Genomic DNA, 17,659 nt, shown 5'->3' with positions numbered 1-17,659 from the left:
GTAGCCTCTGAAGGTTCAAAATGAGCTCTGGAAATCGATCAGGACCCCCACCTCAATACATGCTATAAGAGCTCATTATCTTTTTCTTCTTCTTTTTCTTTTTTTTTTTTTTTTCCAGAAAATATTAAAGGAAAAAAAAAAAAAACCTTTCATGTCTTTTATTGGTATGCTCAATAATTGTGCTTGGCAAAAAGTTCTTGGAGTTAATATTTTCGCTGTAAAAAGGAAAACACTGACTAAGAGAAGTTAATAACTTCCCCCAAATAATATATAAAGGTTTTGCTGCTTTTTAGGAATGTAAATGAACAAATTACTCTACATTTACTAAGGCTATATAGAAATAATTTCTTAAGTTATTTTTTTCTTAGGCTGAGTTATAAAAATAATAGAGTGTATAACATAGCATTGAATGTAAGATATTAAATATAAAGCTAAATTTTCATGAAATAAGTATAATTTGAAAAAATTGAACTATGAAGGAAATAATTCCACAATATGATTAAAATTCATTAGAAGGATTATTAAGAGAAAAGGACTTTGCCTATCATTTGTTGAAAAACTGTTTCACTTAAAGAAAAAATTATAAATCCTTGCTTTTATTGAGTATTATGCATATGAGATTCACGCACATGCTGGTAACAGTAAAATCAATGAAAGATTACTCATAAGGGGAAAAAAATAGGATAATTCGTTAGAAACAAAAAAGAAACCAGACATTTGGTCCTTTGGTCCAGCTAGTTGCTTTGGGGGAAGAAAACCATACCAAAAAAAAAAAAAAAAAAAAAAGACATCAAATTTTAGTCTTCTTGCTGTTGAACTTTATTTCATCTATAATATATATTCAAATACAGAGTTTTGGTGAGTAGTATTCAAAAGTTTTTTAGATACTCCCTTTTTTTAATTTATTTTTTTAAAGTAGGTCAATGCCCAATTTGGGGCTCAAACTCACAACCCTAAGATCAAGAGTTGTGTGCTCCACTGACTAAGCCAGCCAGCACCCCTAGTACATCATTATTTTTAAATGTCATTATATATTTCAACTTCTTTTGAAATCAACTTTAATTACAATAAAAATTTGAAACTCAGAATACTTACAAAAAAATCAGTCTATGTCACATATGTATATATATATATCCTGTTTTTCATTAGTATACAGTAATAAAATTTATAAAACAATGAATAAGGATGTAAACCTTGATTTAACAAATTATTTTGGATACAGGGTGTGTTTAGATTGTAGAGCTCTTGAATTTAAAATGCAGTTTTGAGTACTACTCCCAGAGAAACAAGAATCAAGGGAATATGAATGACACAAGGGAATATGAATGACACAATATTTTACTCAATTTGTCATATTTTTTATAATAAATACTGTAAACCATATTCCAAAATAGTTTTTTGGTTTTTTAAGATTTTATTTTTCAGTATTCTCTACACCCAGCACGGGTCTTGAACTCATAACTCCGAGACCAAGAGTTGCATGCTCCACTGACTAAGCCAGCCAGGTGCCCCATACCAACATAGTTTTGTCTCATAGATATTGTATTAGTACATTCTTGGTGAATAATATATTTGATAATACATTTTTCTTTATGAAATAGAAGTATCTTCATTTATGCTCCCTAAAGATTCAATAGTTATTTGTAATGCTACCAGCAAGTCATTCCTAAAAGGATTACTGAGTAATCCTTCAAAAGTAATAATCTGCTATTTCTTTACCTATTTATAAAATCAATATAAGAACTTAACACAAGGGGGCGCCTGGGTGGCTCAGTGGTTAAGCCGCTGCCTTCGGCTCGGGTCATGATCTCGGGGTCCTGGGATCGAGTCCCGCATCGGGCTCTCTGCTCAGCAGGGAGCCTGCTTCCTCCTCTCTCTCTCTCTGCCTGCCTCTCTGCCTACTTGTGATTTCTCTCTGTCGAATAAATAAATAAAATCTTTAAAAAAAAAAAAAAAAGAACTTAACACAGGCATTCAAAACCTAGAAAGGATATGTAGACATTTCTACTGTCCCCCTGCCCCACCCACTACTGTTTTATTATCATTATCTTCACACAGGTAATTGTTAAATCAATGAATAAAAGAAACAATTTTTAGGGAAAAAAAAACTCTATAATGCTATGCATTATTTAATGTATTTCAATGTATTTACCTAAACTCTTTCATCTATGCATATACACAAAATGTTGAATTTTTAAATAAGTATTTTTCCTGGTATTTTTGCATCAGTACAAGGAGAACCATTTATCCCTCTCTCTCTCTTTTCCAACGTGCTAACAAGAACAATTTCTCTGGGATTGCAAAGTTTTTAACTTCTTCTTATCCTCTTCACTATTCACTCTAAGAGAGAGAGTGTTGGCTCCATGAGTTTAGGGAAAGCAATTGAGCATATGTTTGTAATGTTTTCTGCTCCTACTTTCATAGGAATCATACTTTTTTTTTCCAAAATTTTTTAATTTATTTTTATTTGTTTTATAAACATATAATGTATTTTTATACTCAGGGGTACACGTCTGTGAATCGCCAGGTTTACACACTTCACAGCACTCACCATAGCACATACCCTCCCCAATGTCCATAACCCCAGCAACCCTCAGTTTGTTTTGTGAGATTAAGAGTCACTTATGGTTTGTCCCCCTCCCGATCCCATCTTGTTTCATGTATTCTTTTCCTACCCCCTAAAACCCCCCATGTTGCATCACCACTTCCTCATATCAGGGAGATCATATGATAGTTGTCTTTCTCCGCTTGATTTATTTCCCTAAGCATGATACCCTCTAGTTCCATCCACGTCGTCGCAAATGGCAAGATTTCATTTCTTTTGACGGCTGCATAGTAGGAATCATACTCTTGAGTCAGAGTTTCCTATCCACCAGTGAGCACTTGTCTATCTTTATCTCCTCTATTGGAAGCTTTGTTGTTCTAAGTAGTGTATGCCATTCAGATCCAGACTGTATAAAAATCAAAGTAAAATGGAGGTGGGAGGTATAGGAAGACCCATGGTGACTACATATCTAAGCTATATACTATAGTTCCTCTTTAGAAATTTAAGTTCACCTTTATTTTCTGTCTTATTTCTTTGTCAATAGCTCACTTGGTTGTGGATTCAGAAGAGAGAAAAAGGAATAATTGATGCCTTTATTTTTTTTTTAAAGATTTTATTTATTTATTTGTCAGAGAGATAGAGAGAGCACAAGTGGGGAGAGTGGAAGAAGGAGAATCAGGCTCCCCACTGAGCAGGGTGCCTGATGCGGGGCTCAATCCCAGGACCCAGAGATCATGACGTGAGCTGAAGGCAGTCGCTTAACCAATTACGGGCACCAACCAGGCACTTCTAATTACTGCCTTTAAAACTCAGGACTTCTATGGAAAAACATGCAAGAGTAGACCTAAGAGACAACTTAAGAAAGAAGAAATTAAGAAAATGTAGGAAATGGGAGGCGTACGTTTTTGCTTTTATGTCTTCTCATTTTAAAATGCAGTTTATAGGGCACCTGGGTGGCTCGGTGGGTTAAGCCTTTGCCTTCGGCTCAAGTCATGATCTCAGAGTCCTGGGATCAAGACCCACATCGGGCTCTCTGCTCAGCAGGGAGCCTGCTTCCCCCTCTCTCTCTGCTTGCCTCTCTGCCTACTGGTGACCTCTCTCTCTTTGTCAAATAAATAAATAAAATCTTAAAAAGAAAATAAAACACAGTTTATAATACAGTATCAGGTTCTTTATATGGATTTTAAAATTATGCTTTACATTCATATCTTATCTACCCATACCTCCTTAAGAGCATAGGTATTAGGCAGGGTTAATGGCTATAGCCATATGTATTTTTCCTTATAGTACAGGGCAGATGGGCCTGAAGTTCAAGAACTGAAGTAGTTACAACATTTCAAAATGTTCTATGTTGTGAAACCTAGTTAAGCTGATGTTAGACTCTATGGCAGTAGTCTGGCAGCAAAATTATTTGGCAGCAGCAGAACAGAGTGCTCCCTATACATTTCTAGCCTCCATAATCATGACTGCAGAATCAATTGTCATTGATCTACACATAGAATTGCAACACATTTTTCTAAAAATTGGATAATTTCAGTTGCTAAAGTGAAAAAAGAAAAAGAAGCGGAAGAAGATAAAAGGGCATTCTTTAACTTATTACTCTTACCTTTTCAAAATATTTGATTTCATACTCTAGGATGATTCCATTTGGACGATCTGGCTCTTGCCAAGACAAAGAGATGCTGTTTTTTGCAATCTTCCCCTTTTTCACATTGGTGACTGGAGAGGGAGCTGCAAAATAGTGTAAATAAAGAGTAGCAGGATTAACAGAGCCCTGAAATTACAATGAGCTATAATGTAGCATAATACTACATTAACAATTTACCAAGAACTACATTAACAATTAAATTTTATTTTAACCTGAAAACAATTTTACTTTCCTTTACACAATAAAAAGTTCTAGAGATTATAAAATGTTTTACAAATATAAATCAAGTATCCTGAGAATTTTCTTAAAACTATAGTCATATAGAATCGTAGGTGTACATTTTCTCTCTGAAGTTTAGAAACATAAATGAACTATCTTATTTTTCTTACAGAATAAAGACATTCCTGATGACCTTATATATCGTCCATGTTTCTAAAGTTATTGGCACTGCATAACATATATCCTATTATGCGAGTACACATGATTTTACATAAATATGTACATACATATGTATATGTTATGAAAATGTGGTTTTATGTATACATATACATAAATGTATACATATACATAAATGTGAGCCTACACAACATATAGGCTCTTTATTTTTTAATCATGTGGGTGCTATAGTCATTAATAAAATCATCAGTTAAATATAGTGGGGGTTGCTTTCAAAAATATATTATTAAACTTGCAGTATTTCTTGAAAGTAACAGCAGATAAGATAAGCATTGTCTTAATCTGAAAGTTTTTCCTCTAAGGAACAAGAAAAAAATGTGCAGTCCCACAATATAATATTAGAAGTCCTAGCCACAGCAATTAGGCAAGAAAAAAAAATAAAAGCATCCAAATTGGAAGAAAATAAAAGCGTCATTATTTGCAGATAACATGATTTTTGCAGATAACATATATAACATATATATATATGTAAAATCATATATATATATATATATATATACACACACACACACAGCTAAAGACTCTACCAAAAAAGCTGCCAAAATTAATAAATTATTTTAGTCAAGTTGCAGGATACAAAATTAATATACAGAAATCTGTTGTGTTTCTATACACTAATAATGAACTAACAGAAATAGAAATTAAAAGGGCAATCACATTTACAAATACATTAGAAAGGATATATATCTAGGAATAAATTTAACCAAAGACGTGAAAGACCTGTATTCTCTAAACTATAGACACTGAAGAAAGAAATTAAAGACAACACAAATAAATGGAAAGATATGCTATGCTCATGGGTTGGAGGAATTAATACTTTTTAAATGTCTATACCATCCAAAGCAATTTACAAATTCAGTCTACACCCTACCAAAATACTAATGAAATTGTTTGTATAACTATAACAAATAATCCTAAAGTGTGTACAGAATCACAAAAAAACCCAAATAGCCAAAGCAGTCTTGAAAAAGAGTAAAGAAGTCGGAGTATCACACTACTTGATCTCAAACTATACTTCTAGGCTATAGTACTCAAAACAGTATGATATTGGAAGAAAAACCGACACATAGATCTATGGAATGGATAGAATAGAAAGTCCAGATATAAACCCACAGATATATGGTCAGTTAATTTATGATAAATGAAGGAAGAACATACAATGGGAAAAGAGTTTTTTCCATAAGGAATGTTCCGAACATTGGACGGTCACATGAGCAAGGATGAAATGGGCCTCTTATGTTATACACAAAAATTAATTTAAAATGAATCAAAGACTTGAATGTAGGATTCGAAACATAAATCTCTTAGGAGAAATACAGTAATCTCTTTGACACTCTTCTTGTGATATTTTTTTAGATATGACTTCTCTGGCAAAAACAACAAAAGCAAAAATCTATTTAAAAAAAAAAAGAAAAGGACTGCATCAAACTAATCTTTGCACAGTAAAGGAAATCGTTGACAAAATGAAAAGGCAACATACTGAATGATAGAAGATACTTGAAAACCATGTATCTTATAAGAGGTTGATATCAAAATGTATAAAGAATTCATCCAACTCAATAACAACAACAATAACAAAAAAACACCTGATTTAAAAAATGGGCAGAGGATCTGAGTAAATATTTTTCCAAAGAGGACACATAGATATGCCTGTCAACAGGCATATGAAAAGATACTCAGTGTCACTAATCATCAGAAAAATGCAAATCAAAACCACAATGAGACAGCCTCACACCTGTCAGAGTGAGTATTATCACAAAGACAAGAAATAACAAGTGTTGACAAGGATGTGAACAAAAGGGAACCCTTGAGCACTGTTGGTGGATAAGTTGGTCCAGCTGCTATGAAAACAAAATGGAGATTCCTCAAAAAATTAAAAATAAAACTACTATAACATCTAGCAATTCCTCTTCTGGGTATCTTTCCAAAAAAGAATGAAAACACTAATTTCACAAGATATATATACCCCTATGTTCATTGCAGATTATTTATAATAGCCAAGACATGGAAGGAACCAAAGTATCCATCAATAGATGAATAGAAATAAAAGATGCTGTATATACTTATGTGATATATCTGTTCTATAGCTGTAGACATACACTCACCCACCCACACATATACACAAGGGGATATTACTTAGCCATACACACACACACACACACAAAAAAAAAAAAAAAAAAAAAAAAAAACCAAAAACAAAAACAACTAAATCTTATGACAACATGGATGGATCTAATACATAGTATACCAAGCGAAATAAGTCTTACAGAGAAAGACAAGTACTATATAATTTCACTTATGAGCTGAAAAAACGAAAACAAACTAACAAAACAGAAACAGAATCACAGTTACTGAAAATAAACTAGCTGTTGCCAGAACTGGGAGAGGGGGAGACAGATGAAATAGGAGAAGGGGATTGAGAGGTATCAACTTACAGTTATAAAATAAATAAGCTAGAGATGTAATGTACAGCATAGGGAATAGAATCAATAATACGGCAGCAATTTCATAAGGTGACAGATGATAACGACCTATCATGGTGATCATTTTGTAATGTATAAAAAATATTAACTCACTATCTTGTGCACCTGAAACTAATATAATATTGCATGTCAGTTATTGTTTAATAAAAAAGAAACATTTTCTTTCATTTCCAGCTCTCCTAAGTATTTTATTAGAAGTCACAAATACTTATGATGTTCATTGCTATCTGTCAGTGCCTATTGAATGAATTTTTGATGAAAATAGAAAAAAATCTGTGCTATTTTAATGTGTCTGGATTTCAAACATATGAATATTTGATTCAACATCCGTTTTGTCAATTTGTAGAGATTTGTATCGATTCTGGGTTTGACAATACAAATATGTATTGACTAATATTTTTCTTGATGTAGATTAGCTTTATTTGTGTAATTTTTAGCTTTGATTAGTAGAAACCATCATGCACTAGTGGATGGTGTGTGTGTGTGTGTGTGTCTAGAGAGAGTAATAATGTATATTATATAATATGTATATATTATGTATATTATAATGCACATATAAGGTAGAAAAGATGAGTGATAGTGAGTAGTGTATAGCCCTAACTGAACAGTATCAAACATGTGATGAGATTAAATTACATATATATTAATTATATATAATTTATATATGTAGAATGTATATAGATAATATATCACACATATAGATAATATATTACATAGCATTATATAGGTGTGTCTATATATGCATATGTGTGTGTATGTGTGTGTGCGTGTATATATATATATATATATATATATATATATATATATAAAATTTATTCACTCTAGAGTAGAAGACAAATCCAGAATCACATACAAGGATCCACATGTCTGGCACTTGGCATCTTTTCTCACTTCATCTCCTGCTAACTGTGCCCTGGCTTTCTGTTCTTAGGCAACTTCAGACACACTTTGGCCGAAGACCTTTGTACAAGCATTTTATCATTCTATCATTCTATCTTGGTACAAGCTTCTCACCCTGACTTCTCTGGGGTCTCTCCTTCTCCCGTAGTTTTCTGTCCACCCTGACTGAGGTAACCCCCACCTTCCCCACTTCTGCTCACCATGTCCTCTGCTCCTTTGGGGTTTTATTTTTCTAATTAACTCTTGCTCTTGCACTACCTGATATACATATCTGAATATAAATTTACTTTTTTTGATCCTCTCAAGTAGAATGTAATTTTTAGGAGGACTGGGACATTGTTTATTTTATTCACTGCTGAATTCCTACATCTAAAACAATGCCTGAGACAGAGGAGGGTCCAATAAATACGTATGGAATGAATGGTGAAAATCAAAGCAATACATACAAAATCTTTTAAAAGGTTTAAGCCTTTTAAAATAAAAATTATTTTAAATGTCAACAAAATTAACTATGAAATTCAAAGATCAAGTATATCTTTTAATAAAATTAAAATAAATAAAAACAGATAAGACCTGTAGGAGAGAAAAATTAGCTGTCTAGTGTTTTATATACCAACAGGGTGATAATGACTTTGGTATATCAATGTGTACTTTTATTCTTTCAATCACAGAGTTTTGTCAAACTCAGGCCCAGAGGGTTCATAGTTTCGCTTTATCTTGTTTTCTTAAACATGTCCAGTTCCTCAGAATTTTCTGCATACTACAGAACACACAATGTGCATATAAAACCAAATTGCCTAAAATTATCTTGAAATTGAATTTTGTTTATCTGTATGGAAATTGTAATTGACTGGTAATTCTCACAGTCATATTTTGATATAGGGTCAAAGTTTCGATTGATTTCCTAGTGAGGCGAAAGTCATCTCATATTTGCCATTATGGACAAAGCATCAAGAAGGCATGGAAACAAGAAAGAGCAAGCTATGGGCCCCATAGTTCACAGTACCTGTAGCAACATAGCAAATATACTCAAGTAGAAACAGTAACAAGTTGATGGTAGGGCCACTTTTCTATTCATGAACTGAATTTAACATGTATGCTCCAGGGACACCTGGGTGGCTCAATCAGTTAAGTGTCTGTCTGCCTTTTGCTCCAGTCAGGATCCCCGCATCCTGGGATTGAGCCCGATATCTGGCTTTCTGCCTGCTTCTCCCTCTCCTTCTGCTTGCCTCGGCCTGCTTGTGATTTCTCTCTCTCTCAAAAATAAATAAATAAAATCTTTTAAAAAATTTAAAAAAGTATGCTCCATGAAGGTAGGGATTAATTTGGTTTAGTTCTCTACTATAAAAAAAAATTACCAGAAAATTACTTGGTATCTAAAAACTTAAGAAATATTTTTTGAATGGATGCATGACTGAATGAATGGGAAATACATAATGTATCATTCAAAACAGTTTGCTTCATAAGCATAGGATAGGATCTTATTTGGGGATTTGTGTTTTATTTTAAAACAATCCTTTGGGGCACCTGGGTGGCTCAGTTAGGCATCTGCTTTTGGCTCATGTCATGATCCTGATCCTGATCCCGGGGTCCTGGAATTGAGCCCTGCATTGGGCTCCCTGCTCAGCGGGGAATCTGTTTCTCCCTCTGCCTCCACCCCTCCCCAGCACTGCTGTACTCATGCTCTCTCTCTCTCCCTCTCTCAAATAAATAAATAAAATCTTAAAAAAAAAAAAAAACCTCAATGTTTTAATAAAATAATTAACCATTTCAAAGTGAAGCTATCAAATAAATATTAACATATATAACCAGTTTGAAGTGGAATACTTTGTTATTTACTTTCATCCATCAAAGTTAAACAGAAATTGTGTAGCTTTCAAAGACTGCTTGATTTAAAACAAAACAAAACAAAACAAAAAACATTGTTTTCCAAACTCAGTTTTCTCAGAGCCTAAAAGGTATTCTTTAAAGCTTGGTCCGGATGGAGAGAGAAGACCATACTCAGGTTAGAATCCTTCAGGAACAAACTGCACTGAAATGATTCCTCTGTGATAAGACCATCTCTGCCTCATTTAGGTAAAGCTGTTGAAAGTGGGACCACTGACAGCTCCCACGGACGTAATGATGATGTACAAATTGTGAATGGCAGTGCTTTACTTTTGTAAAGTATTCTACGGATATTATGCACATTAAAACAGCTGTAACCAGATTTGTCAGCATCAAGGGCATGTTTAATTTATCTTAGTCATCTTCCCCACTGATACCTTTCACTCTACCCGCTGAACCTTTTATTAAGTGAGCCAGGAACAAAATGAGAATGATGACTTAGAGCATTACTGCTTGTGAAATTTTGTTGGATGGTGTTAAATCATACAACCATTACTGGCATAGGGCAGGAATCACAAAAATACTAAAGAAATCAAGTTGTGATTAGAACAAAATAATTTATGTAAATTCTGCATTTCACATTTTGGGTTGTTGGAAACATTCCAAATTTGTTTCTGCATTACAGCTTCTATAGTGGAGATTATCTTTAAGTACCAGTATAATATGCAAGATGCTCATCTGTCAGCCTAGAAATAGTTCCCATTCCCATAGGCTAATGTTTGTGTCTGTTCCCTCAACCCTTTTTTTTTTTTTTAGTTTAAAATAGTTTTACACTTAGAGAAAGATTATGAAGAGAGTATAAAAAGTTCCCATATATCCCACACCTAGTGTCTCCTATTAGGAATATCTTACAGTAGCATATATAATACATCCGTCACAATTAATGAAAATATTGACACATTATTATTATCTAAAGTCCACTTACTTAGTTTTTACCTATTACCCTTTATCTGTCCCAAGATTGCATCCAGCCTACCATATTACCAGGAGAGTCAACACATCTTAGGACCCTCTCGGTTGTAATACTTTCTCAGACTGTCTGAGTTTGTGATCTTGACATTTTGACTGGTTAAGTATTAGACTATCTCTCAATTGTTATTGATGTGATGTTTTTCTCATGATTAGACTGGAGTTATGAGTTTTGGGGTAAAGACTACAAGGGTAAAACTCCATTTCATTATGTCATATTAAGGATACACACTATCAGCATAACATCACTATTAGGTTAACCTTGTTTGCCTGATGGTAGTAGTGTTAATCAGGTTTCTCCACTGTAAAATTATTCTTTTTTCCAGTTTCCTGTAATCTCTGGGAGGAAGTCACTATGTGCAGCTTGAATTTAAGGAGTGAGGAGTTACACTCCACCTCTTTGCGGGGGGAGTATTTGCATAAATTATTTATTCTGCATAGGAGATTTGCCCATTCTTCCTTATTTGTTTTGTTTGTTTGTTTAATCATGAATTTTTAAAAGATTTTTATTTATTTATTTTACTGAGAGATCACAAGTAGGCAGAGAGGCAGGCAGAGAGAGAGAGAGAGAGGAAGCAAGCTCCCTGGTGAGCAAAGAGCCCAGTGCAGAGCTTAATCCTAGGACCCTGAGATCATGACCAGAGTCGAAGGCAGAGGCTTAACCTACTGAGCCACCCAGATGGCCCTAATCATATATTTATACCAATATGGACACATAGATTTTTTTTTTTTTTTTTTACATTTTGGTATAAAATCTAATGCTTTATTTTGTAACTCAGATTGTTAAAGCTTTGACAATTGATTACTCTTTCAGTTAGCTCCTATGTCTCTTTGACATACCCGTATCAAACCCGTGTGGGTTTGTTAGTTTGCTTCACACCCCCGCAATAGTTTTCTTTTCTTTTCTTTTTTTTTTTTTTTTTTTATAAACTCTCTGGCATTACTGTCCCAATTCTAGAATCAGTTATTTCTCCTAGGAGTGTTGGCTTCATTTATCAGAGAATGTTTTAGAAACCAAGATCTGGATGTGTTTCTTCTTACAAGGGTGTCATTGCTTCTTCTTTTGTTACAAAGCTAGGAAATAAATGTGTTTACATCAACCTGTGTATATCTATAAATGTATACATATGTATATACATATATATGTATATTAAAGCAAATGTAAGTATATACTGATGTTGCCAACTCTAACCAGTTGCTACACAGGTTGTTCTTGCTTCCACACTATTACACTATTTACCTGCAAACTTGCACTCCATCTGCCATTCATTTACTTAATTGTTCAATTCTAGTATATATGTCTAGTGGTTAAAGAATTGCTAACCGATGTCTGTTTGACTTATTGATAATGATAGAATATAGAAATTCCTAACATCTCAACAGCTCAAGCAATGATGTAAAAAACCGTGACATCATTGTAAAGCATGCCAACCTAACTCTTCAAATATGGAAACCTAGTTTAAGGCACACTGTCACCACATGGGAAAGAGTGACACGACACACATAGCTTTAAAGTCAAATAAAACCGACTTCTAATCCTCTAACAGCCAACCATTTTCTAGCCGTGTGGCCCTATTTAGGTACTTAAGCTCTATGAATGTCCTTTTTATATTTAAATAGCAATTGTGATAAAACTCATCTCTTTGTAAGGTTGAAATATGATTCCATATGTATAATACCAGGTATAAGGTGAATGCCCAAAAAAATACTGTTTATAATAACATCAGTTGTAAAATAGCAGACAATTGTATAAGAAGACTTCAATGATGGATTCTCCATAACTACTTAAGCCCTCCCACATGCATGAATCAAAATTATTTGTAGCCTCTTTTCTGAACTTGTCCCTGCTCTAAATAAAACCCAAGTACCAATAGAGATAAGATGTTTTTATTCTATGTCTAGTGAATTTCATGAATCCACAGTAATAAATAGTTATAAGTAAACTTCCTTGATAATCATAGATTTTTATTGCATGAAAATGTGTTGAATTTTTAAGTGTTAAAATGACTAATAGTTCACTTAATATAAAATGTATATAAAAATGTCTTTAAAAGAGGTTGATGAAAACATAAAACTTAATTGTGTTACATGGAAGAAAAAAATACCATTCATCCATCACTGTAACCAATCCTATTTATGTAGACAAAAATACATTATAGGTCGAATCACGTATTGGTTACTTGCATTTAAAAAATAATATATCTCCAAAAATTAAATTAAAAAATAACATATCTTCATGCATTTGGCCTATTTACCTCTATTTGGGGTCTTAAAGCTTTGAGAAAAATAGACAAGACAACATTGAAATCCTCAGTCTGTGACAGTCCATGAATGTGTTAAAACTTCTTCAGATGGCACTTCTTTCATTTTCCTACAAAAGTCCCTCCACATGAATAATGTATTAGTTTTTTTTGCACACAACTTTAAAAAAAATACAGTATCTAGTATTTGATTCCAAGGTCAAGTGTGACCTGGTGGGTTATCACTATCTACCAGCTGGAAACCAACACTTCTCTCTGCCATGCACTAGTCACCATGTTTAGGAGCTTGTTATCCAGGCAGGTCTGGGCCAGTTTTTCCTAAAAATACAGATTATTGGGGCATGTGGGTGGCTCAGTCAGTGAAGCAGCTGCCTTAGGCTCAGGTCATGATCCCAGGGTCCTGGGATCGAGTCCTACATTAGGTTCCCTGCTCAGCAGACAGCCTACTTCTATCTCCCCCTCCGCCTGCCACTCTGCCTATTTGTGCTCTCTATTTCTCTGTCAAATAAATACATAAATAAATAATCTTAATTAAAAAAAGAAAAAACAGATTATTAGGTTTCTTTCCAGGAAATTCTGACTCAAGTTGTCGGACTCAGGCCAAGGATTCCCTACTTTTAATGAATAGTCTCTAATCGAATCATTTTACTAGTGAAGTTTCGGAATGACTAAAGGTAAACTATGCTGGGATTCATTATTCATTTAATAAAATTATATAAACTTAATAAGTTGAAGTCAGAAGCTGGGTCCGTGTTGACCTCTTGTGAACTGCTGTTGTCTTGAGCCTTCAGCTCACTGTTACTGTTATCTCCTGGTCCCTGTAACTGTATTTGCCTTTCTTCATTTGGGTATTATTCTTCTTATATTTGATAGTTTCCTGATCCAGTAGTAGTTTATGTAAACTGTTTTGTTTGTTCATTTTACATGGAATCTAGTTAGGCCCAACAGGAGTGTAATCTCCATAAAATCTGAAAACTCTTGTGTCTTTTTCATTAGACCTGGTTAATAATTAGAACAGTCTCTGGAGGGGCGCCCGGGTGGCTCAGTGGGTTAAAGCCTCTGCCTTTGGCTCAGGTCCTGATCCCAGGGTCCTGGGATCGAGCCCCGCATCGGGTTCTCTGCTCGGCAGGGAGCCTGCTTCTTTCTTTCTGCCTGCCTCTCTGCCTACTTGTGATTTATATCTGTCAAATAAATAAAATCTTAAAAAAAAAAAAAAAAAGAACAGTCTGTTTAAGATCCTTAAAGTCTTTGGTGAATAAGAATGCAAATGGACAATGATTTTCTTTCTGTTGCAATAGATTTGTTTGCATTTTTTAGAATGTTAAATAAATGAAATCATATTGTATGCTTTTTTTTTTTTTTAACTGGCTTACCAAAAGACATGAGGAAACTTGGGAGAAGTAGATATGCTCACCGTCTTGTTTGTGGTGATGCTTCATAGATGTATACAAACATTAAAATTTATCAGATTGTGTGCTGTCTGTGCAGTCTATTATACAACAGTTTTACAGCAATAAGGCTGCTAAAGTGTACATGTTTGTGTCTGTGTATGTTTGAAATGACTTCTTATAATTTGTAACTGCTTCCATCCTTGTTGACTATACCATGATTTTTCTCCTAATTAGACTCTCTTTCAAATCTTCCATGCCTCCAGTAATTTCTTCTAAGAATGGGTAATTATGTCTTTGTTCCTTGCGTAGACTGAAATAAATATTATGAAAATGAATGACCACAATCTGTCTCTGTGGACTTGATTTTTTTTTCCTTTGTAGTGCACCATACTTTGATGGTACAACATAAAGGAACGTTGCAAATGTACAGTAAGTTATAATAGATTCACTACTTAAAATCAATTTTAATAAAACTAAACAGCAAAATTTTCAACAAATTCACGAAAAATAGAAGGAAGGTAAAATAGGAAGAACACTAGATAAGCTAATCACTAACAAACTGACACCATATCATTTTCTATCCTCTTATCATGAGCAAGTATGACCATTATCTGTTGAACTTGATTCATCCTGAAGTTAAATAAAATGAGGCTATTTCATAATTCCCGCTGGATCCCAATCTTGTATTGGTGCCATCTGTTGGACAGGAATGTCCACACTGTGGATCACTTTGAGCCATTTCTACTTCCATAATTAGGCTGGCACACTGCAAACATACTAGAGCTCTCCCCAAAATAACAAAAATGCATCAAACTGAGCGTTTAGAGCATTTGAGTTAATATTTGGATAGTGCTGATTACAATGCCTGAAAAGAGCAGAAACTACGTCAGTTTTAGAGTACACATCTATTATTCAGAGCTAAGAAAATAAGTGTAGTAACTATAGTTTTTTAAATAAGTGAGAAATACTGTTGAATTAAATTATAAATATATCAAAAGTTAAAAAAATATCTAAAGTTGTTAAAATGGAAAAGGCAGATATTTTGAAATACATACACATCCACTAAATGTTATATCATATATCTTGTATTCTATATTATATAGAGGATATAAATTATACATATATGTACATATATAAACGCTTATTCTATAATTAATATATACGTATCGCCACATTATCATTTGATACCATGGGACAAGTAAAATAAGAGCAGTACCTTTTCAGCACACCTGCTGTCCATGCTCTTCTAAAGAAAGAGGATATTTAGTGGTTTCTTTCTCCAATAAAAATTCAATCTGCTCATTCAGACAAAACCTACAATCACTTCATTTTAAGAACCTGTGACTGGATCTTTTGATCTATGATCTTATTGAAAATTTGAAAGACCATTCCACAAAAACCTGGCCTTAAATGTCAGTGGTTTTAGAGACATGATATCCTTTTTTTTTTAAAAAAAAAAAAAAAAAAAAAAAAAAGGAACCTATGAACTAAAATGTCCCATTAGGTAGAGCATTTTTGTTGTTGTTGTGTTTTTTTTTCCCCCAGACTTGAAAATTGTAAGATATTGAAAATTAATTGTTTTCAGTGGTAAAGAAAAGCAACTTAATTGCAAAGAAGTCATTTTTGGCACGATCAGACTTCATAGTATTAGACCATATGCTTCAAATATCATTTTGAAGTCATATTCACAATGATGTTAATTAGAAAAAAAATGGGAATAATAAAAATAGAGAACTATGCATTGCCATTTATTGTCACCACTTTCCAAAACAATCATGCAAATTACAAAAACAAATATTAAAGATAACAGTGTGTAAAATGACAACTTGCCTCTCTCTGATAACCAAATTAATCCCACATCAAATAAATTATCATACAATGTGTTTTCCACTTATTGCTTACTACCATCTAATAGAATTTGTAGTATACAAAGTGGACTTCACGTCAATGATTATTTAATCTCAATAATTACAGTACCCATTTTATGAGAAACAGAGTTTCAATAATTTCTATAGTACCCTTTTAAAGTAAAATGAAGTTATATCTAGTAAATAATGCAGCACATTGGAAAACTTTAAGCAGCATGGTATTATTCAGTTATATTATATTCAATGAAATATAAGTCTGATATATAATTTTCAGTCTTGTTTATCCATATTAAACCTCAACTAAAGGTATGACATTAAGTTTTATAGGTGGATAAATAGTAATTAGGACAATATACTCTTTTTTTTTAAAGATTTTATTTATTTATTTGACAGACAGAAATCACAAGTAGGCAGAAAGGCAGGTGGGGGATAGGGGGAAGCAGGCTCCCTGCCGAGCAGAGAGCCCAATGTGGGGCTCGATCCCAGGACCCTGGAATCATGACATGAGCCAAAGGCAGAGGCTATAACCCACTGAGCCACCCAGACACCCCTGTCAATATACTCTTATAACTCATGCTCATTTTTCATAAAAAATAATCTCTTCTTATAAATCCACATTATAAAAGGTCTTAACCACAGAATAATCCACCAACAGTAATAAAGACATACAGTGGAAACTTGAATTCAAATCTCAATTACTTCAAGATTTTCACAATCTAGTCTGATGTAGCATTTTCCAGGAGCAAAATAAACACATCATAAATGTAAATAACTCATTTTTTTTTCTTTGTCACTTACCTCTGGTCTTAATTTTATATAGCTATGCAAACAATAAGAATTATTTAATTCAACAAGAATCATGATAATAAGTTACCATTTATTATTGACTATTTAAAAAAACAGTTTAGATTCCTAGTGTACCACTAAAGTTCAAGGCCCTAAGTATCTCCTCTCTCAGACCATCTGCCAAGACGCCTTTAAAATCTGAAATTGTGCCAGTAGAAACAAACAAACAGAAAAATTAAACATTATGACTACAAAATAACCAGAGAGAACTCAGTGGTACTTATCAGCTGATTTCATAAACATTCCAATCACAGTATCTTTAAATAGTATAATTTCTAGCAGTAACATGACAGCCTATAACTACAAGAAATACAAGATTAATGATTACAGCTAGTCAAACTTGAAGTCCAGAGGAAAGCCAAATCAAGATATTCTGTTCCAAATTAGTAAAATTATCAGATATTT

General features: G+C 33.4%; 1 protein-coding gene across 5 annotated transcripts in view; it reads right to left on the bottom strand.

The window, feature by feature from the left end:
* Positions 1–17,659, bottom strand: part of EPHA5 (EPH receptor A5) — a 350,197-nt gene that overhangs the window by 95,787 nt on the left and 236,751 nt on the right. For all 5 annotated transcript variants that reach the window (XM_059160233.1, XM_059160250.1, XM_059160224.1 and 2 more), the window contains one exon: positions 4,152–4,276. In XM_059160233.1, coding sequence (XP_059016216.1) covers positions 4,152–4,276 — 125 coding nt within the window. The remainder of the gene's footprint in view (positions 1–4,151; positions 4,277–17,659) is intronic.

The sequence above is a fragment of the Mustela lutreola genome, chromosome 1 (genome assembly GCF_030435805.1).
Source record: "Mustela lutreola isolate mMusLut2 chromosome 1, mMusLut2.pri, whole genome shotgun sequence".
NCBI lineage: Eukaryota > Metazoa > Chordata > Mammalia > Carnivora > Mustelidae > Mustela > Mustela lutreola.
The sequence above is the reverse complement of the archived record's forward strand: the minus strand, read 5'-3'. Positions and strand labels throughout refer to the sequence as shown.